Below are 22,373 nucleotides of genomic sequence, written 5' to 3' on the forward strand. Positions count from 1 at the left end.
TGACTCTGGGACTCGGTGCAGGGGCCACGCAGCTCTCCCCGCCCCTAAGGAAGCAGGCGGCCCACACATGTGTGCACACTCCGTGTTTATTGCAGCGGCCCCTCACAGCTCTGATTGCACGTCTGACAAACATACAAAACAAACATAGACCCCGCTACCAGTCTTGACAGAGCGGCGGGCGACAAGCCTCGCCTCGGCTCACAGCAGGCGGGAGACACAGTCCCCGGGGGTCCCCTGAGTCCGGAGAGGGGAGCAGCATGCCCCCGCGGCATTCCCGTCACCCACACCTCACGGTCAACACTCCCAGCCCTCCAGGTCCAGGAGATGAAACCTCTACAGCAAGCCGGCCCCAAGCCGCAGCACGGCGGGCGGGCGTTGGCCTTGCACGCGGCTGACGCAGGTTCGACTCCCAGCATCCCATACGGTCCCCTGGGCACTGCCAGGGGTGATTCCTGAGTGCAGAGCCAGGAGTAACCCCTGAGCATCACCGGTGTGACCCCAAACCAGCAATATATATATATATGTATATATAAAAAATAAAAAAATAAAGCAAGCCAGCCCGGCACGTGGGGCAGCGGGCCTGGGGGTGGCGCAGGCTCCCCCAGCGCCGCGCCACTGTCCGCGGCAGACCAGGGGCTGCGGAGCACGGGGGGCTCACAGCCGGGGCCCGCAGGGCTGGGACCCACCTCTGCCCCTAACAGGGTCGGAGCAGCCGGGCAGAGGCTGCGTGGGGCCCCGCGAGGGCCTGGTGCTCCGGGCGGCTCAGAAGTCGCGCAGCTCGGGGATGTCTCGGTACAGGTCGAGGCTCTCGGGGTTGGAGAAGGCGCCGCGCTGCTCCACGGCCTTGCCCGCCAGGACCTGCTTCACCGCCACCTCCACCTTCTTGCCGTTGAGTGTGTACTGGGGGCGGGGGGACACGGAGATTCAGGACCCCCGCACCCACGTGCAGGGGGGAGCCCAGGGTCCCAGGGTGGGCGGCTTTGGGCACAGTGAGGCGAGAGTCTCGTGGCCCGTGAGGCGGGATGACCCCGATTCCCTTCACTCTCGCTCTCGCCGACGGGCGCGAGCACGCGGGGCCACGGGCTGCGGGAGCACCTGGGAGCCACTCAGGGCCGGCTCTCCTGTGGGCTCTGCCACGGGCCCCGGCTGTGCCTGGCAGGCGAGGGGAGTGGAAGCTTCTAGAACGAGCCTTTTGGAAAGCCGCGGCTGTCTCCATCTCTCCTCACTCTCTCTTCCCTAAACCCGAGACGTAATTAAAACTCTCTCAGCTGAAACAACGTGTGAACTCATTAAGGAGCTGAGAGATGCTTTCCAGGCCGGCCTGTCAGCGCCGTGTCACCGGCCCGGCGCCCCGCCGCCTCCTCAGGCAAACCCCGTGGGAGGGGTGGGCAGCCGCCCCGCAGCGGGACTCACGCAACCCGGTGACCCAGGGGACAACCTCCTGCTCCCCAGAACCTTCCAGACGTGGACAGGACTGAGGGGAGGAGAGTCCAAGGGAACTGGACGACGAGCCAGCCAGGACGGGCCCTGACTGCCCTGCGCCACCTTCTGCCCTCCTCTGATCTGCGGCGGGAGGGCCGACACCACATGCACGTGTGTGCATGTAAATATGTGTGCACACAGACGCACATCTCTGCACGTGTGTACATGTGGGGCCCCTCTACATCCACATGTGTAGAGACTGCACACACACACATCTGCATGTGTGTGTTCCATGGACACACACTCACAAGCTCACACACGCAGCAGAATCACACCACATGCACAGACGCTCAAATTCAGACACACTCACACGTGTTGACACGTGCTCAGACACGCTTAAAGAGACACTGACGTGTGCTTACTCTGTGAGGCACCCTGACACGTGTGCTCACACTCACACGGGCATGTCTCACATGCTCTCAGAACACAGACGTCACACGCACATGCCCCGTCCCCTGTGGCTGAGGCTTAGCTGGGAGCAACAGAAGCCGCAGCTGGGAGGCGACGGGGGTCTCGTCCCCCTCAGAAGCAAAGTCAAAGGGCTGTGGCCACCAGAGGTGTCTGACAGGTGGGCGCCTCACCCCCATGGGCAGAGGGTGAGGGTGGCAGCGGGGGGGGGAACGTACCGGGATGTCCTGGGTCTCCAGGATGACGCTGGGCACGTGGCGGGCGGAGAGGCCCACTCGGATGGCGTCCCGGATGCGCTTCACCAGCTCGGGCCGGAAGGGCTGGCCTTCGGCCATCTTCAGGAAGAGGACCACCCTCTCCTCGCCGTCCTTGCTGTACTGGGGGACACACAGGCTGTCCATCACCTCCTCAAAGGCTTCCACTGTGGAGACAGGCCCAGACCACGCTCACGCCCGGCTGCCCGGTGGGCCGGGCACAGGCCGGAGCCGGTGAGGGGTAGCAGGAGGGGCAGAAGGGGGCCACCCGGCTCAGCCCTGGCTCGGGGCTCTGGGGAGGGGCGCCCAGCGCCGGGCCACCCGCGTGACGTGGCCTCTGAGCTGTTTCTCCCCGTAGCGGGCACGGCTGGTGGCCGACAGCCTCTGGCCGCGGGCGGTACAGAGCCAGGACTGGCCGCGGGCCCCCTGGTGCCCGGGCGGGAGGGGGCGGGCGCCGCGTACCAATGTTGTAGATCTCCGAGCTGCCGAAGCGCACGCCGTTGGGGTTCAGGGTGCCGTCGCTGCGGGCAGAAGGGAGGGCCGGGTCGCACCAGCACACGCGTGTGCCCCCCGCCCCGGCCCCGGGGAAGCCGGCAGGCACCCTACCTGCGGCCCAGCATGACGATGCCCCCGGTCTGGGGGTTGATCCTGCAGTAGTCGCCGTGCGCCCACACGCCTGCGGGGGAGACCCGGGCCGTCAGCTGGGCCGGCGGACGCGGGGCCCAGGGAGGGCAGCGGGCGCAGGTGACTGAGGGGGCCTTGTGTGTCCCCGGCCCCCGCCAGGGACACGCCCAGACCATCCCTGACGGGCCGGGCCTCTGCTGCTCCCACAGCGCCCAGCAGGGCCCTCGGAGCCCCTCCTGCCTCTGCCGCCAGGGAACGGGGGCCGTGAGACTCCAGCCTCCAGATGGCTCGGACTCTCCTCACGGCGTTGGTTAGTCTGTCTCTGGGCCACACCTGGCGGCGCGCAGGACTGACTCCTGCTGGGCTCGGAGACGGGGGATGCTGGGCCTAGAACCCAGTTGGCCACGAGCAAGGCAAGAGCCCTAACCACAGAGCTATCTCTGGCCCCTCTGCCACGTTTCTACATCATAAAGAGCCACGGGACAAAAGCAGCTCAGACCCCCACTAGCCTCCCCCCGCACGTCACTTACTCCTTCCAACCCTTCACACAAAGGTTCCCTCCCTTCACATAATTCCTGTTTCCCCCAGATCACATGCCCCCCCCCCCACAGCACACAGCTGGCCCCTCCCCTGCCTGGACGTCCCCGGGTGAAGGACACAGGGCCGAAAGACCCACCATGTCCCCAAGTCTGCGCCTGCCCACCCGCCACCTGGCAGAGCCTGACACGGCACACACGTGGCAGACACGGGCATGACGTGGGCCAAGAGGCTGTGCCACGCCGCAGACGGCACTTCCCTGCCCCCTCGGCCACCTGGGGCTCCCCGGGAGACCACCCTGACTCGGCACAAGTGCTCTGCAGAGCCCGGCCACCGCCCGGGGAGGACGGAGCCATCCCGGGACAGAAAGGCCCAGACCGCGCGTGCAGTGACAGGGCGGGGCAGGCGGCCGGGGCGTCGCTCCCCCCACAGCCCCAGAGCGGCTCTGCTGGAGGCTCCTCGGCGCTGCCCCCCCCACGCCAGCCCCTGGCGGCAGCCCCGGCGCACCTGGGAACCTGGAGAAGTAGGCCTTCCGGTACTTGCTGCCGTTCTCGTCATTCCAGAAGTGGGTGGGCTGGCAGGGCAGCGGCCTGGTGCACACCAGCTCCCCGCTCTCCCCCCACACGACCTTCCCTGGGCAGGAGAGCAGGGCCGGGTGAGCCCCCCCGCTGGGCCCACCCACCCCCACTCCCATCACTCGTGTCTCAGGCTCACGCGGGCCCGGGCCGGTGTCCACTGACCAATCCCCGGCCTGGCCCCAGGGTCTCCCTCCCAAGCTCCGTGGCCAGGGGCCAGGCCTCCCTCTGGACAGCGTCCCCCCCTCGCTCCCCACCCTCAGGGTCCCGGGAAGAGCCGCCCACACCGGGGCTACTGGGAGGGGACCGGCCTTGGCACCACGGGGGAGGGGACGGCCCCAGCCACACAACTCTCCCTTTCCGGGAGCAGCAGCACCTCTGGGCATCCTGCCCTCTCCCCAGGACCTGCCAGGGGACACTCGGGCCAGCTTGGCTCCCCTTCTGAAGCCCACGGTCACAGGCACCCTGCACCCACGGCTGGCCCGGGAGTCACGGACCCGCCCCCCTGGGGCCCAGGGCCGAGGGCATGGCAGGGGGAAGCCGCTCACCGTCCTCGTCCCAGGCCTCTACGGCCATGCCCAGGTTCCGGGCCTGGATCTCGCCCTTGTACACGGGGATGGACGTGTTCTGGCCCATGAAGCAAGAGATGATGTCGGTGCCGCCTGCACACGGGAGACGGGCTCAGCCCAGGCTCTCAGCAAGTGCTCCCGGACGAGCCGCCTCCCTGCCCCGTGCAGGGTCGGGGCTGAGTCCAGAAGAGGACCAGGACTGCCCAGCTTCGCTTCCCGGCACGGTTCCAACCCAAGGCCCCAGGCCCCTGCTGGCCGCAGGCCACTACGCTCAGGCACTCAGCACGGGAAGCCTGGACTCCGGCCTGCTGCTGCGGTGGGCAGGACCCAGCACAGCCCCTGGACCGCCTGTGAGCGTGCGGGTGTGTGCACGTACATACATGCACGTACATGCATGCCTCTGTGCACAGATGTGCACATACACATGACCATACATACACATGTAGACACGGACATGCCTGTGTGTACATGTGTGCATGCATAGCTGCACCGTGTGCAGTGTACATGCATGTGTTTGCACATGCGTGCGCACACCCACACGTGAGGGCGCATGGCCCGCACCCTTCTGGACAGGCTGGTGAATGCTGCCCGGCACCTTCTGGAACATTCTACCTGGACAGGGGGCGAGGCGCACCTGAGATGGAGGCCAGCAGCACGCTGCTCTTGATGCAACTGTACACGTACTCGTAGCTCTGGGCCTTCAGCGGGGAGCCCGTGGACAGGATGGTGTGCAGCGTCTGCAGGCTGTGCGTCTCCACTGGGGCCAAACACGGAGAGCTGACGGCCGGCCGGCAGGGCAGGGCAGGGCAGGGCAGGGCAGGGCAGGGCAGGGCAGGGCCGGGCAGGGCAGGGCCGGGCAGGGCCGGGCAAAGCAGGGCAGGGCAGGGCAAAGCAGGGCAGGGCAGGGCAAAGCAGGGCAGGGCAGGGCAGAGCAGGGCAGGGCAGGGCAGGGCAGGGCAAAGCAGGGCAGGGCAGGGCAGGGCAGAGCAGGGCCAGCTCCGGGGACACTTACTGGGCTTCAGGTCCTTCTCCTCCAGCACCGACAGCCACTTGGCGCCCGTCCCGAGGACGGTGATGCTACAAGGGAAGGCCAGCAGGTCCTGCGGGCGCCGGGGCACCGTGCCCCCAGCTCCCTGCAGGTGCGCACTGGCCTGACACCCCCCTCTTCTGGCAGACGTCCACAAGAGGGTGCCCAGCGCCTTCCACACGCCTGGACGCGACCCGCCAGCACCAGGTTTTCTCCCGGGGCTGCACAGGGACACCCTCTGACGCCACTGCGTCACCAACGTGCTGTGTGGGAATCGGGAGCCGTCCTCCCGCCTGCTGCCCGCCCGCAGGCTCGCTCCAGGGCCCCCGGGCTCTGGCTGGAAAAGCAACGCCTCTCCCTTCCAGTGGGCAGCCCAGGGCTCTGCGGGGCCCCTGCACCCTCCCCAGGGCCGTCATCCGCGAGCTCCAGGCCCTAGGTCCAGTGATAGACACTCCCCACCCTCACACTCACACGTGCACATACACACCTGCATATCCCCCACATGCATGAACACACACATACGGACACACATGTACACACAGACTCATGCCAACACACACGCACACACGTGTGCACAGATGTATGCCCACATGCACGCGCGCGCACACACACACACACACACGCATGCGTGCGCACACTTGCACAGTGGCTCTGCCCAGGCCCGGCACATTCCAGGTGGAGCTGGCGAGGGAGCAGGGCTCCCAGGGGTCCAATCACCCTTCCCGGGACCACCGCATTAGGATGAAGTTTCCTCACTAGCATTTGAGCCAAATGCCAGGATTTAAATATTTCCAGGCCGGGGCTTATATTTAAAATATTAACGATCAGGGAATTAAGGCCATTAAGTGGCCATGGCTGACCAGTGTGGGGGCGGGGACCCCAGCATCCCAGGGCACATGTGGGATGACCCCCTCAGCGCACGGAGGTTCCACCGCAGTCCAAGGAGCCCACCTGGGCCAGGACAGACAGGGCGCCACCCGCAGGCTACAGGGGAGAAAGTTCTGGAAACAGACTTCTGCCCCACAACCTGCGGCCACACGGCACCTGCGGGTGCCAGCCAGGCCTCGGGTCCGTCTCCCTGGAGGATTCAGGAAATGGACCCCTCCCAGGACGCCACGTAGCGGGGCCCTCCCAGGCTGGGGGGGGACAGCCGAGGGGGCGCACACCTACCCTATTCTGTCCACCAGGTCCCACAGCACGTTGGGCGTGGGCACCAGCGGGGAGCCGTCGTACAGAACCAGGGCGGCACCAGTGGCGAGGGCCGACACCATCCAGTTCCACATCATCCAGCCCACCTGCGGGCAGAGGGGCAGTGTCGGGCGGGGCCCGGGGCGGCTGCAGCCCCGAGTGGGTGAGACGGGCCTGGTGAGGGCCCCTGCTGCTGCCCTCGGGCTCCCCGGGGTGCCCCAAGAACCAGGTGGCTGTGGCACGTGCTTCCTGCTGCCGCGGTGACGGCGGAGCAAACACAGCGCCCGGCCCGGGGTCAGTCCACTGCCACACCTGCAGCAGGCCTGCGGGGACCGTCCCCCTCCGACCCCCCAGGGCCCACGCACCGTGGTGTAGTAGAGCAGGATGTCCCCGCTGCCCATGTTCCCGTGCAGGACGTGCTCCTTCAGGTGCTGGATCAGGGTGCCCTGAGGGGACGAGCCCGTGAAGACGGTTCTGGCCACAGCTCCGGGCAGGGCCCCTAGGGCCCGGGGTCCCCACTCCGCAGAACTCTCCCCGCCGCACCCCACCCCCACCAGGCAGCCACGCCCTTCTGAGGCCCCAAGGTCAGTGCCAGCTTACCAGCACGGCTCCCTCCCGCGCTTTCTGCCCTTCAGGGGCGCAGACACCCCGCCCAGGGCCCGGCTTCCCGCCTGGAGGACAGTCTCCCCGTCTCCCCCCAGGGACTCGGGGCTGCCTTCCCACAGAGAAAGTTCAGGAAAGGCTTGTGGCCGCCTCGGCCTGGGCCCCAGAGCATCCCTCAGCCCCCGGCCCTGGCGGCCACAGCGAGCGAGCCCATCGGAGCCAGGGGTCCGAGGCCAGGGCTGATCCCGGGGCTGGCGTGTAGGACACTGTGCAGAAACCCGGGTTCGATCCCTGCCACCACCTGCGCCCTAGCGCAGCAGGAGTGAGGCCGGCAGCCTGCAGGGGCCACTGAGCTCCGCCAAGTGTGCAGCAGCTGCTGGGAGCGCCCGGCGGAGGCTCCAACCACACGTCCCGGCCGAGGCCCAGGCTGCCCACCCAGGCTGGATGTTAACGCTTTCCCGTGGTGGATCCCTTCTTGTTTTGTTTTGCTTTTTTGTTTTGTTTTTGGGTCACACCCGGCGATGAACAGGGGCTACTCCTGGCTCTGCACTCAGGAATTACTCCTGGCAGTGCTCGGGGGATCCTATAGGATGCCGGGGATCGAACCCAGGTCGGCCGTGTGCAAGGCAAACGCCCTCCCCGCTGTGCTATCGCTCCGGCCCCCATGATGGATTCTTGCAGGGCGGACTTGGGCTCAGGAGATAAACGGCGCGCAGGCCGGGCACACCTACCCCCGCCGAGTGCACCATGCACTTGGGCGCGCCCGTCGTGCCCGAGGAGAACATGATGAAGAGCGGGTGGCTGAAGGGCAGCTGCTCGAACTCCAGCTGCGGGCCCTGCTCGCCTTCCCTGGCGGCCAGGAACTCGTCCAGGAAAATGCTGAGGGCAGAGGCAGAGTGAGGCCAGCGGGCAGCTGGGCGAACCCACCCAACGGCCCCCACAGGAGCGTGGCAGCCACGCCCGGGCACTGAGCACTGTGGGACGCGAGCCTGGGAGCAGGAGGACGCGGGACGGTCACAGCAGCTGCCAGGGCAGGGCCAGAGAGCAGCTGGCCACTGCCCTGTGTCCCTCCCGGGACACAGCCCACACGGACACAGCTCCAGGCGGCCCCTCCAGGAACAGGGCAGTGACACCCGGCTCTGCTTTCGGCTCCTGAACACGCGGGCACAGGGTGAAGCCGCCACCCAGGACAGTCAGGCTCCCGGCACCCGCGCAAGCACGCTGAGGCGGCCAGAGCCCGCCGGGGCCCAGGCCCCTCTGCCCACTGAAAGCCAGCGCCAGGCAGCCCGGGACGCACCTATTGGGGATCCTGGAGATGTCGATCTTCTCCCGGGGGCTGACGTAGGGGATGACCACCACCTTCTTCAAGTCTGGAAGACCTGGGGCAGCCGGAGGCAGTGGGTAGGGCGGGGGTCCCGGGCAGGGTGGGTACCCAAGAGGGATGGGGTCCCGAGCCAGCTGGGGAGGGTCCAGGTCAGGTCAGGGGTCCCAAGCAGGGTGGGATCCTGAGCCAGGTGGGGTGGGGGTCCCGGGCGAGGCGGGCACCCACCTTTGACCACCCGCTGCAGCTTGTCCAGGTGGCCATGCTCTCGGCCGTTGTACACGACGGCCTCCACGGAGAAGATGAGCTTGGGCTGGATCTGCGAGAACCGGTCCAGGACGCCCTGGGGGGGAGGGAAGAGCAGACGTGACCCCGATTCCAAGGGCAAAAACAAGCCCAGCGCCGCCCACAATCCACCTGCGTGTGTGGGCAGGGGCTGAGCAGCCCAGCCGCCCGTCACTGGCCAGCTGGGCTCAGGGCCGACCCCTCTCCTGTGCTGCCCGCGGGATGAGCTGGTCACCTGTCTGGTCCCAAGAGCTGTGCACAGGATGTCACACACACGCACACATGTGCACGCACACACACACGCATGCACAGAACCCCTAAAGGGGAGGGTCTCGCACCTGGAGGCCGGTTCCCCCCCATCCCCCCGCCCCAGCATCCTCGGAAAAGCGCCAATTCCAGGGCAAACAGTTGAGTCCAGACAAACTGGGGCAGGGCCGACCAAGGGGAGGCCCAGCTGGCACTGCCCAAAGCGAGCAGGGGGCAGAGCTCAGGGCCTGGAGGGGCCTGGATGCCGCAGGGGGCAGAGGGAGAGGAGGAGGCGCTGTGCCCACCCGGGCTGGGGCAGCCGGCACAGGCGCGACCAGCCCAGATGGACCAGCACCACCACGACGGCTGAGGCCAAGGAGTCCACGTGCCTAAGTGACCCCCACAGGCCAGGGCTGGAAACGCCCGCTCCGGCCGCTCAGAGCCAGCGGCAGGTCTGACCCGCACATGAGGCCCAGGGCAGCCCGAGAAGCGAGACACAGCGAGGCCGACACACGGGCAGCACCCAGGAGAGCAGGCCGGGCCAGCGGGCGGCAGGACTCCAGCAGAGCACACTCCGGCCTCGGGTGCAGAGACGGCCGGCGACACCGCGGCTGGGGGGATGGTGCCCGGCCCCCGGCACCGCAGACACGCGGACACACAGAGCCCCTCTGGGCCCGTCTGAGCCGCCCCAGGTGCAGCTGCTGCAGGAGGCTGGGGGGGGCTGGGGGGCGGCCCCTGGGCGCCCCCTGCACAGGGCAGCAGGCGTGAGGCCTGGCCTCGGCTGGTCGCACCCCCAACCCTCTCCGAGCTCCAGGCGCCTACATGTGGTGGTGCTGCCCCCTAGTGGGCGGCCCTGAGCCAGCCGCCGGCCCCTGAGGTCTCGCCCCAGACCTGGGCGCTCGCCACCGGGCAGCAGACACAGGCACCTGGGTGCGGACAGAGCTCCCGGCCCCGCCGGCACCTCAGACACCCCGAAATCCCGCGCAGGCTCTCATGGGGCCCCACCGCACCCTCCCTCAGAGACCCCCCTCCCAGAGACCCGTCTCCCAAAGACCCCCTCTCCCAGAGACCCGTCTCCCAAAGACCCCCTCTCCCAAAGACCCCCACTCTCCCTCAGAGACCCCCCTCTCCCAGAGACCCCCCTCCCAGAGACCCCTCTCCCAAAAATTCCCCCTCTCCCAGAGACCCCCAGTCTCCCAGAGACCCCCACTCTTCCTCAGAGACCCCCCTCTCCCAGAGACCCCCCCTCCCAGAGACCCCTCTCCCAAAAATTCCCCCTCTCCCAGAGACCCCCAGTCTCCCAGAGAACCCCTCTCCCACAGACCCCCTCTCCCACAGACCCCCCACTCTCCCAGAGACCCCCACTCTCCCGCACTACCCCACAGACACCCCAGTAAGACCCTGCGGGCGCCCGACTCACATTCACTCCGAAGTCGGGGGACGTGGAGCTCCAGATGGCCCCGATGCTCGCTGCGGCCAGCATGGCCTCCACGGCGTGCGCGCTATTGGGCAGGTAACCTGCAGATGGGCAGAACCTGCTAGCACCACTCCCCGCAGCCTGGGCCTCAGGGCCTTTGCACAGAAAAGTGCCCTCCACAAGCCGCACGCACACCACACGTGTACACGTGTGTATGTGCATACACGCACGCGCAGCAGAGACCCCCTGGCCCCGCGTGCCACCCGCCCAGCTGTGCTTGCCGAAGGCCGACGCATGGCCAGCCCGTGGCCACTCCACCCTCGGCAAACACAGCAACACCCACGGGCCACGCGGCTCGGCCTCCCCCAGGACACCCTATCAGCCAGCCCCCATGTCCCCTCCCAAGGCCTGTCGGGGTGAGGAGCGCTCACCCCGGCCCCCGGGCCCTGGACGGGGTCCCTGCGCACAGCCCCGCCCCGCCCCCACGCCGCAGGGACTGGCGCACGAGACCACACAGCCCTGGAGCAGGCGCCGTGAGCCCCGCACCCGTCTCGTCACCCTGGCGGCCCTGCGGCCCGCGCCAGCAACAGCAAACAGCGAGTTCCCGGCAGGACCTGCTCGGGCCTGCGGGCAGTTCTGGAAATGGACCCGCGTCCGCCGAGATCAGACGGGGTCACTCCTCTCTCGGGGCACGGAGGGGACCCCTCTGCGGGGGGGCGCAGGCACCGAGGCCCAGGGGCTGCCCGAGCTCCCCCTGCCCCGGCTCCTGGGGCCCCTCCTGATGCCCGCGGTGTCCCCACCGCTTGGGGGGCAGAGCTAGGAGAGACGGGAGGGCGTCCGCCTGGCACCCGGCATGCTGCTGGCCTGGGTCCCGTCACAGCACCCCGGGGCTCAGCCCTGAGCAGTGCTAGGTGCGGCCCCCCAGAATCAATCAAATAAAGCCGCAATTGCAGCCCCACCTCCAAGACAGGGCAGGCCCCAAGGGGGCGGTCATGCTGGAGGGCACTGCACAGCCCAGCAGCGGCAGCCCCGGGCCCTGTGGGCGCCTGTGTCTGCAGGGGGGGAGGGGCGCGGCGAGCCTGGAGTTGTCCTGAGGGGGGCGCAGCCACACCAGTGTGGGACCCCGCCCCAACCCTTAAGGTGGTCTCCTCCCACACACAGATGTACAGTGAGCACCACGGACACATGTGGACACATGTGCACACATGGACACACAGACATACATGTGTAGGACACACCTGAGCACACACATGCACATGACACGTGTGCAAACATGGACACACGAGGACACATGAGCAGACACACGCACACACGTGAGCACACATACATGCACACACGACACATGTGCGCACATGGACATACATGTGAAGACACACCTGAGCACACACACGCACACGAGGACACGCGTGCCCGGCCCCACCCAGAGCCCAGGCCACTCACCGACCACCCGGTCCCCTTTCTTCACCCCCATCTTCCTCATGGCTGCCGCGAACAAGGCCACGTGCCGCCGCAGCTCCTGGAACGTCACCTTCTGGATCTCCTCCTTGCCCTCCCCTGGAAGAGAGGGAAGCTGAGCCGGCCGACGGGCGTGGACTCCGGGGCCTGCTGCGGGCAGAGGCCTCCGCCCGGCAGCCCGGGAAGGACGTGGACCCGGGGCCTCTCACTCAGCGGCTGCTCCGGGGCCCGGGTCAGTCCCCGAGTCCCGTCGGCGGGGAATCCCTTCCCCTGCGGGTGGCGCCACGCTCACCCTGCTGCCCGGGCCGGCCCAGCACGAGGCGTGTACTGCCCTCAGCCCAGCTCTGCGCCTCTGCGCCAGGCCCGAGAGCCGCGTCACTGCCAGGAGCGACCTCCGGGCCCCTGAGCACTGCTTGGGAGCCCAGAACAAACAGAAAACAGACGCACGGAAACACATGATGGGGCAGATGGCCAGCACGGCAGCTCCTCGGGGCTGCTGGCCAGGGGGCTGGGGGCCAGGACAAGCCCTGAGCCGCACCCAGGGCACCGCAGTGTCCACTGCCCCGAGCCTGCCAACGGCGCCCGCCCCCAGGCGGTGAGCGCGTCCCGCCGTGCGTGCAGCGTCAGGGACACGTCAGCGGCACAGACAGACAACCCGATTCGCGTCCTGCAGACCCAGGAAGCCAGTCTCGGGCCGAGGCCAAGTCCTGACCCGGGTCTGACGCAGACGCTTCATTCCCGACCACGACCAGCTTTAACGCCGCCACAGTCTCTACCTGCGGGGCCGGGGTCACACCTGGCAGCGCTCAGGATCGCTCCTGGAGGGGCTCAGGGACCCCACGGGTGCAGGGGGAGCCAGGGAGCACCAGGAAGGCACCTTCCCGGGGCCTCTCCCCCGTGCTGGGGCAGGCCCGGCCCCACAGCCCCTCGAATCCTGGGGGCCTTTCGCAGCTTCTCACAGCTCCCCACCCCCGACACTGTCCTAGAAAAACACTCAGGAGGGACCCCTGACGACGACCCACTGCCGGCATGCAGACGCCGGGCCCCAGGAGCATCTGCTCTGCTCAGCCAGGGTGACAGGGAGGACGGGGAGCGGCCAGAGGACGCCCCCTCCCCCCCTCCTCTCTCGGCCTGAGTCGCAAACCAGGGCCAAGGGCCCCGCCCCAAGCTCCACGGGCACTGCCAGCCCGGAGAGGAGGGCCCGAGCAGGAGGGCGCGAGGCAGGGGTGGGCGGGTGGCTGGGGCGGGCGGGCCGCAGGTCCTGCTGTGCAGGTCGGGGATCCTGTTCCCGGCAGCAGGCCCCGGCATTCTAGTCCCTCGGGATGACCGAGACGAGTGGGCTGTGACCCACGTGCCTCCAGGGGCGCTAGCAGTCACCGCGGGGGCAGGGGTCACCTCCACGGGACAACGTGGGCCCCAGGACCTGGGCTGGGCAGGAGCCAGCGTGGCCCCGGGGACAGGGCCGTGACAGCGTGCCAGCAGCAGGCTGGGGGCGGGGCCCCCCTCCTTCCTGGTGACGGAACATCCTGGAACTAGAGGGTGGGCGCGTGGGGTGGGGATGCCCCTGTCCTGCCACGCTGCCCCCACCTGCCTGCAGCTCAGGGTCAGTGAGGGGGACGGCCCCCAGCCTGCATCACCCCCGCTGATCAGCTCCGCTCGGACCCTGGCCTGCCAAAGGGGCTCCAGCACCCCCGGGGTCCCCTCCCCGCCACATCCTTGGACAAACTCCACTGTGAGGCAGCCTTGACAGCAGGGGAGAGTGGTGAGAGGCAGTGACCGCACCCCTGTGGCCGGGTCGCAGGACTGCGCTGCCCAGCACGGTCACTACAGGCCCAGGAGCGCAGGGACCCCAGTTGGGGAGACACAGTCGAGGTCCCCCCGCGGCTGCGTGTCCTCCGGCCAGGAGGGGCCGGCACAGAGGAGCAGCCCCGGAGGGCGGCCACAGACGGCTCTGGGCAGTGACGGGCGGACAGCTAGGGGCCTCCCAGGCAAGCCTGAGGAGAGGCCAGGAGCTGACACGCCGGGCACAGGCCTGAGGGCACGAGGACAGCCTCTCACCAGGGCTCTGCCCGGCACAGAGAGCACCGGGAGGCCCCTGGGAAACGAGGGAGGATGGAGGCTCTGCCAGTCCTGGAGTGGCAGGCGACCGGGGGGCCCAGGGCAAGGCCAGGGTAACACCAGGGTAACGCCGGGGTAACATCAAGGGAACGCCGGGCAGCGCCGGGCCGCCTCGGGAAAAGGCCCATCGGCTTCTCCCAGAAGCGGCCGTCCCCGGGGCTGGTGCGGGGCCCCCGTGCGGGAGGGGCTGCGCGGGCGCGGCACTCACGGGCGATGTACAGGGCCACCTTGTCGTTGTCCTTGTGCCGCAGGAGGTTCTCTGCGTAGTTGAGGCGGCTGCCTCGGAACCACTCGGGGACGTCTGCGATGCCCTTGGAGGGGTCCACCACCTGGGGGAGCACAGAGCCGCGTGAGCACTCCTGGCCGAGCCCCGAGGCTCCCAGCTCACTGCTGACCCTGGCTGTCCCGCACAGGCCCGGTATTCGCACTGCATCGCTCTGGGCGTGGAGCTGACTCCCGGCTCTGTGCTCAGGGACCACTCCCGGGTGCTGGGAGTGGAGCCCTGGCCGGCCTCATGCTAGGAAACCCCCTGGCCCGAACCGTCCGGCAGCTGACCCCCAGATGGCCGGGCCTCGGATGGCCTGGGGGCAGAGGGACCACCCTGTCCGCGAGGCTGCCAGCCCGACCCTGGCAGAGGAGTCAGGTGCCCAGCCAAGGCCTGCCCGGCACTGCACCCAGCACGTGACACCGCCAGGGACATCGGCAGCGCGCGCGGACAGGCCCGCGCACACCGCAGCAGCAGGGGAGCACCTGAAGGGGAGCACTGCCTCGCCCTCGATCCCAGCTCCCTCCACCGCTGGCCCCAGGCCATGCCAAGTGGGGGCCAGGGTTCAATCCCCTCCATCTCACAGGCCCGCCGAGAGTGATGCCCGAGCACAAAGCCAGGAGTCAGTCCTGCGCACGCCGGGCCCAGCCCCGAAACAATGACAAGTGAGTCGGGCCCAGTGGACCCCGTCTGTGCCCCGAGACTTTACCACACGTTGTTCTGCACAACGAAACCCAGAGAAGCTGCCTGCTAGCCCGAGGTGGCGCCGTGCTGGGCGGGACCAGCCCGGCCCTGGGTACGCTGTTGCCTTTGCTGTTTGTCTGTTTGTGTTTGTCTGTTTGGGGCCACACCCTGCTGTGCTCAGGGAGCCCTCCTGACTGCACCTGGGGGGGACTGTCCATGGGAGCCCGCGCCTGGGGGCCCCCTGCTGAGGGGTGTGTCCGAGAAGCACAAACGGGGGACGCTGCGGGCTGGGCCTGCTCACCTGGTCGTAGGTGCGCGAGTGCACGATGCCACTGAACTTCCAGAACTCGGCCCAGAAGTCGGCGTAGGAGGCCACTGACCAGTGGTACAGGTCGTTGTAGTTCTCTGCAAAGGAGAGGAGGGGGCTGGGGTCAACCCAGCTGGGAAGAAAAGGGGGGACATAACCTCACCCAGGCAAGCCCCAGGGGGAAGGAAAACAGGGAAGTGGGCCCAGCACAGACTCTGGAGCCGGGGCTGTTTGGGTTTGGGCCTGGAAGGGAGGGGAGAGAGGGGAGGGAGGGAGGGGGGGAGGGGAGAGGCAGGGAAGGGGAGGGGGGAGGGGAAGGAAGGGAGGGAAGGGAAGGGGAGGGGACTGAAGGGAGGGAGGGGAGGGGGGCAGGGAAGGGGGGAGGGATGAGAGGAGGAAGGGGAGGGAGGGGGAGGGGAGGGAGGGGAGGGAGGGGAGGGGGAAGGCAGGCGCAGCCTCCAGGGCACACCTGGTTGCTGAGCGCCTGCCTGGCCCGGGGACAGGCCCGGGGACGTGACCTGGACTTCAGGCCTGCCCCTTCTCACCAGGACTTCCTGAACCGGCCTGGGGGCCATGGGGGAAGGCCCCGGGGCAGGCAGGTGAGGCCCCAGCAGGGGGCAGGGCAGCACCCACCGGGCCAGCGTCCAGGACAGCTGGAGAGAGCCGGGCTCTGGCCCACAAGGAGCAGCGGCTGCAGCCTGCGTGACTGTCCACTCCGCCACGCGGTGGCCCAGCCCTGGTCCGGCCCTGGCCAGCTGCCGGCAAACCCACCACCCAGGGGCCCACCCCCCACTCGGGGCAGAGACGGGGCAGAAACAGGCAGAGACGGGCAGACACGGGCAGAGACGGGCAGAGACAGGCAGAGACAGGCAGAGACGGGCAGAGACGGGCAGAGACGGCAGAGATGGCAGAGACAGGCAGAGACGGGCAGAGACGGGCAGAGACGGCAGAGATGGCAGAGACGGGCAGACACGGGCAGAGACGGCAGAGACAGGCAGAGACGGGCAGACACGGGCAGAGACGGGCAGACACAGGCAGAGACAAGGAAGAGATGGGCAGAGACGGGCAGAGACAGGCAGAGACGGGCAGAGACAGGCAGAGACGGGCAGAGACGGCAGAGATGGCAGAGACGGGCAGAGACGGCAGAGACAGGCAGAGACGGGCAGACACGGGCAGAGACGGGCAGACACGGGCAGAGACAAGGAAGAGACGGGCAGAGACGGGCAGAGACAGGCAGAGACAAGCAGAGACGAGGCAGAGACGAGCAGAGACGAGGCAGAGACAGGCAGAGACAGGCAGAGACGGGCAGAGACGGCAGAGACGGGCAGAGACGGGCAGACGCCAGGCTCGGGCATGACGGCAGGCCCAAGGCCTGGCACGAGGCGAGCGGGCACCGCGGTGTGTCAGCCTCTCCCAGCCCCGTGCAGACGGCTCCCAGGGGGCACAGGGCCCAGCGCAGGGACCATTACAGGGACCAGCAGGGACGTCTGAGCACTGGCCAGTGCCACTAAGTAGGCCTCGGGGGAGCCCGCGGCCCGGGGGACCGGGCGCTGGACAAACAGGCGGCGGCGCGGCCCCGTTGTCCGTGTGGGGGGTGCAGGGCTGTCTCCCGAGGTCTCTCCGCTCCGTGTGCCCGCCCGACTCCAGGGGCTGTGGGGGGCAGAGCGGGGGCCACGGCCCCGGGGTGGCAGGCGTGGCTGGCCACGGGCTCGAGGGCAGCGTCCGGCTCCTGCTCCCACGCCCTCCGTCCAGAAGCTGCATCCCAGCCCAGGTCCCGCTGCAGAGCGCAGGGGTCAGAGCGAGCAGGACACGGGGGCGGGGGGGCGCGCCTGGCCGGGAGCCCCCGCCCACCTGGCCTCTGGTCGGGCGTTACAGAAGCGACATTTAAGACAGGAGCCAGGCCCTAAGGCACATCAGAGCACTGCCAAGAGAGCCTGGGCAGGCCTCGGTGACGCCAGCTGCTGAGGAGGGCCTTGGGGACCCTCAGAAGGGCCAACTTCAGGGTCCACTGAAGCAGGAGCCCCGAGTTTCGGGGTCCCGCACGGTCAAGCCTCTGTCCTCACGGGCACAGTGGTGCTGGCCAGGGGACCCAGGCGAGGGGCCAGCCAGGTGACTGGCTCGTCCCCATCTGGTCAACAAGCTCCAGGGATGAGACTTAACAATTGGGACACTCCAGCCAGGCCACGTGACCCCAAACACCTTCGTGCCTGCAGCCACATGGTGGGGTCAGGACCAATGACCCCACAGTGTGCATGAGTATGTGTGTACATGAGTGTGTGTGTCTGTGTGTACGGGCGCCCATGTGTGTGTGCACCTGTGTGTATGTGTCTGTGTGAGCCTGTGTGTACATGAGTGTGTGTGTGTGTCTGTGTGTACAGGCACCCATGTGTGTGTGCACCTGTGTGTATGTGTCTGTGTGAGCCTGTGTGTACATGAGTGTGTGTGTGTGTCTGTGTGTACAGGCACCCATGTGTGTGTGCACCTGTGCGCCTGTGTGTATGCGTCTGTATCTGTGTGTGCCTGTGTGTACATGAGTGTGCTTGTGAGTGTCTGTGTCTGTGTGCCTGTGTGTATGTGTCTGTGTGCACGTGTTGTGCCTGCGTGTGTCTGAGTGTGTGCGTGCACCTGTGTGTGCCTGTGTCTATGTGTGTGCAAGCAAGAGTGCCTATGTGTGAACGTGTGTGCCTCTATGTGTGTGCGCCAGTGTGTGTGTATGCCTGTGTGTGCGCTGGTGTGAGTGTGTGCCTGTGTGTGCGCACTCCTCCTGTGCATGCCTATGAGTGTGTACACGCTCCTGTATGTGTGCACTGTGTGTGCCTGTACACTCCTGTGTACCTGTGTGCGCACTCCTTTGTACCTGTGTGTGCACACTCCTGTGCCTGTGAATTTGTGTTTGTGTGTGCCTGTATGTGTGCGCTCCTGTGTGCCTGTGTGTACCTGTGTGTGCCTCTGCCTCTTTTTCTGTATGTGTGCACGTGTGTGTGTGTGTGTGTGTGTGTCGCTGCCCCCTACGGTGGCCAGACGACAGCTGAGACTTTAAGCCTGTTTTCTCAGATGGAAGGTGGAGACAAAAGCAGGATTAGGGATTAGGAGGAACGTGTGCAGGCTCCATTCAGTGCCAGAGAAGTCTGCTGGGTACCAGCTGGTGTTGTGGGCACCTGCAGCCCCGCCCTGCTCCCCGCCGGACGGCCACCAGCCTAAGGCTGGGCTGAGCAGAGCCTGGTCAGGCTCCCAGCCCCGCCCACCACGGGGGACCAGGAAGGCCGCTGGTGCGGGAGAACCACGGGGACCACAGACCTCCCGGCACCTGAGGAAGAAGGGCTATTCCCAGCTGTGGTCACCCCGAGTCACGCCACCACCGGGGCTGCTCCTGGTCCTGGACACCCGAGTCACGCCACCACCCGGGGCTGCTCCTGGTCCTGGGACACCCCGAGTCACGCCACCACCAGGGCTGCTCCTGGTCCTGGGTCACCCCGAGTCACGCCACCACCCGGGGCTGCTCCTGGTCCTGGGACACCCCGAGTCACGCCACCACCCGGGGCTGCTCCTGGTCCTGGGTCACCCCGAGTCACGCCACCACCCGGGGCTGCTCCTGGTCCTGGGACACCCCGAGTCACCCCACCACCCCAGGCTATGCACGCTGCTCCAAGCAGCAACACGGATGCAGCCGGGCGGGCGCTGGGGACCGAAACCCGGAACCGCCCTGCCAGGGACCACCGGCCGCTAAGGCACACGGGGGCCGCACACCTCCCGGCCGGGCCGGACAGCCCCGCCCCGACGAGCCTCGCCCCTGCCCGGCGCTGGCGGGACGGGGTCGGGGGGCGAGCGGGGGGCACGCGGCACGGGTGATGGCCCCTTCCCGGGGCCGGGCGGGTCTGCCGGGCGGGGGCGCCGTCCGGCCGGGACCCCCGCCCCGCACTCACCCAGCGCCAGGCCGCAGGCGGCGCGCACGGCCGCCCGGAAGCGGTCCATCTGCGAGTCCTTCTTGCTGTCCGGCTCCCACATCACCTGGCTGCCCACGATCTCCTCCCGATCGGCCCGCGGCTCCCGGGACATGGCTGCGGCGGCGGCAGCGGCGGCGGCGGCGAGGGCGGCGGGAGCGCGCGAATGAGCGGGGGGCGCAGCCGGCAGCCCGACACCGGCGCGAGGCCCCGCCCCCGCCCGGTCTGGCCCCGCCCCGCCCGGCCTGGCCCCGCCCCGGAGGCCCCGCCCCGACGGCCTACTCCGCTGTAACCCTCCGCGGCGCGCGCCTCGCAAAGGAGTGCGCGCCCCTGTGCCGGCGCCCGGGGCCGGGGCCGCGGGGGGGCGCCGGCGGGGGGGCCGGTGGCGGCCCCGGGAGCCCGCGGGGGGGCGCCGGCACAGCCTCGGGCGTGGGCACCGCCGCGCAGGGCGGCCCCGGGGTGTCGGGCGGAGAAGACGCGCTCTGACCCCGACACCGCCGGAGTGAACCCTGAGCACAGAGCCACGAGTAGATTCTGAGCACTGTTGCAGGGAGCCCCCAAAACCCAAAAATGGTGACTGTATTCGACAGGCGCTTGAAGAGAGCGGCCCCTGGTCAGGAGGGGTGGGGCAGGTGCGGCAGAGGGACAGTGAGCCAAAGGGTTAGGGCTAGTGAGGCAGCGAGGCCCTGGCCTGGGACCCAAAGAGGAGGCAGCAGCTTTGACCTGGAACCCTGCACAGAAGGGGCCAGTAGTGGTCAGTGTCCTGGGGGTCTGTCCCAGGGGCCAGTGCTCCAGGGGTCAGTGTCCTGGGGGTCTGTCCCAGGGGCCAGTGCTCCAGGGGTCAGTACTCCAGTGGTCAGTGCCCCCGGGCCAGTGCCCCAGGGCCTGCCGCGCCAAGACACGCGGCCTTCCTCCGGGCTGAGGCCTGAGAGTTCCTGGCGGCCGCGAGCAGCCCCGGGGAGCAGGATGCGGGGCCTGGCGGCTGGCAGGGCGGGAGGGCGCGGGATGGACGGGAGGTCTCCTGGCTGCGCTGGGCCCTGCCCGAGTCTCTAGTGAAGTTTGAGCCTGACAAGTGACCCTGTCCAGCTTACCCCGGCCGCAGTTTGGACAGTCTGGGAGCACGCTGGCCTGGCTCGGGCGGCCCCGGGCACCCGGGGAAGGTGGACACCCGGGCCAGGACGCGGGGCGAGTCTCCGGGATCCCGAGCTGACTCCGAGCGGGAGTCTGTGTTCAGGGTCCTCCCGTCAGCCCCTGAGGTCTTGGGGCCGAGGCACGGGGGAGCACTAGGAGCCTCTGGAACGGCCCAGCCGCCTGCGGAGGGCAGGCGTCAAGAGTGGTCGTGGGAGCAGAGACCAGCCTCCAGGGTGTGAGGTGGGAGTGACTGGGGGTGACAGTGGCCGGGTCCGGTGCTGCCCCCCCCCCCCGGGCTCTGGCTCCACCCATGGCCCTGTCACCTCTGCCCCCCCGGGCGCCAGCAGCACCAGGTGTGACCCCCACAAAGAAGCAAGTGAAATAAAGCAAGAGGTATTTGAGCTCACCCTGCTACCCAGAGTCTTTTTTTGTTTGATTTTTTTCTTGGCTTTTTGGGTCCCACCCGGCGATGCTCAGGGCTGACTCCTGGCTCTGCACTCAGGAATCACTCCTGGCAGTGCTCAGGGGACCCTATGGGATGCCGGAGACTGAACCCAGGTCGGCCACGTGCAAGGCAAACGCCCTCCCCGCTGTGCTATCGCTCCAGCCCCTCCCCCCAAATCTTCTTAACAAGAGCAAAAGCCTCATTCTCCCTTTCTCTCAGGCCACATCCGCTGTACTCAAGGGCTGCTCCCAGCTTAGTGCTCGGGAGACCCTCCCATGCCAGGGGTCAAACCCAAGGCGTCCCACATACAAAGCCTGTGCTCAGCCCGTTGGACCAGCTCCCAGCCCAGTTCTCCCGGGGCAGTGACAGGCCCAGTTCCACGCCGGCTCCCAGAGTCCCTCTAGGAGTGACCCCAGGAACAGCGCTGGAAGCAGCCCCCAAGCACAGGAACAGCAGTTGTGCGAGAAGAAGGGCCGAGGCCGAGCGGCTGCCAGGCTGGGTACAGGCGGGGCCCGACAAGGCTCTGTGGGGTGGCAGCGCAGGGTCCCTCAGGACTGGAGCCCTCGGAGGGTGGGGACGGCGATAGGACAGAGCTGGAAAGGGCGAGCGGGGCCTTCTTGGGGAGGGCGGTGGAGCTGCTGACTCGGTCGTGACTGCCCTCGACTCGGGAGCCAAACTCACAGGCACTCTTGAGGCTGCCGGAAGAAGGACCCGGTCATGGCCCCTCTCTCACCTCTGCTAGGCCCATGTCAGGAGATTCTGTACCTAAATGGGAATGAGCAGCCACCCCAGGGGTGACCTTGCAGAAGGACCTTCTGGGCAGAGGCCCGGGCAAGTGCAAAGGCCCTGGGGCCTGCTTGGTCCTGCCAGTTGTGGTGGGAGGTCGGATGCAGGTGGGACTCTGGCTCTTCCCCAGAGTGAGAGGCGGAACTATTTGGAAAGTTTTGAAAGGTTTGTCCTAACTGCTGCTGGCGGGTGTGGGGGGGGGGGGGATTTCGCAAATCTGGAGATTAGCAGTTAGGGCCTTTAGGTGCCTGCAGGGCCCGAAAGATCCCGAAAGAGCGGCCCAGCTAGGGTGCTGCTGCCTGTGCCAGCTGGGCCAGTTCCAGCAGGAAGCTCATCTGATCCCAGCCACAACCATGGGGGCAGAAGGGGCGTGGCCTGCGACAGCCCCCCCAGCGGTGGAGTGAGGGGGGTTCCCGACAGCCACAGCCCACGCACCCGAGCTCTGGGGAGATGGGGGCCCAGTGACCCACATCAGGGTTCAGCTCCTGCGAGGAGTCAGCCGAGGGCACGTGACCCAGCCCTGTCCCCCCTGTCCCCCACCCCCCGCCCCGGGACAGCTGCAGCTGGTCACCCGGCACCCCCGAGGGAGGGAAGTCTCGCCCTCTGCAGTGCCCGAGCCCCGCAGCCCCTGCTCCGTGGGTCAGGGACGCGGCCCTTCTCCTCCCCAGAGAGCAGTGAGGCAGGTGTGAGAGGCCGAATCACTCC

The 22,373-nt window shown here is 68.0% G+C and overlaps 1 protein-coding gene across 1 annotated transcript; it reads right to left on the bottom strand.

The window, feature by feature from the left end:
* Positions 1-70: 70 nt before the first annotated feature.
* On the bottom strand, positions 71-19,521 carry AACS (acetoacetyl-CoA synthetase). Its single transcript, XM_055147626.1, has 18 exons — positions 19,289-19,521; positions 15,360-15,463; positions 14,318-14,438; positions 11,977-12,090; positions 10,540-10,637; positions 8,817-8,931; positions 8,565-8,646; positions 7,999-8,146; positions 7,030-7,110; positions 6,647-6,771; positions 5,462-5,526; positions 5,084-5,206; positions 4,429-4,542; positions 3,813-3,938; positions 2,751-2,820; positions 2,607-2,665; positions 2,109-2,311; positions 71-900 (listed from the first exon to the last, which is right to left on the bottom strand). Exons 1-18 carry the CDS (start codon positions 19,419-19,421, stop codon positions 763-765), a joined length of 2,019 nt encoding a protein of 672 aa, XP_055003601.1. The 5' UTR covers positions 19,422-19,521; the 3' UTR covers positions 71-762.
* Positions 19,522-22,373: the final 2,852 nt, after the last annotated feature.

This window comes from Sorex araneus, chromosome 9, assembly GCF_027595985.1.
Source record: "Sorex araneus isolate mSorAra2 chromosome 9, mSorAra2.pri, whole genome shotgun sequence".
In the NCBI taxonomy this organism is placed as follows: Eukaryota; Metazoa; Chordata; class Mammalia; order Eulipotyphla; family Soricidae; genus Sorex; species Sorex araneus.

Coding starts and splice junctions, on each gene's coding strand:
- AACS (XM_055147626.1), bottom strand. CDS start 19,421: ATGTCCCGGGAGCCGCGGGCCGATCGGGAGGAGATCGTGGGCAGCCAG. Junction 8,647..8,816: donor GCTGCAGCGGGTGGTCAAAG/GTGGGTGCCCGC, acceptor CGGCTGCCCCAG/GTCTTCCAGACTTGAAGAAG. Junction 5,207..5,461: donor GGAGAAGGACCTGAAGCCCA/GTAAGTGTCCCC, acceptor GTTTGGCCCCAG/TGGAGACGCACAGCCTGCAG.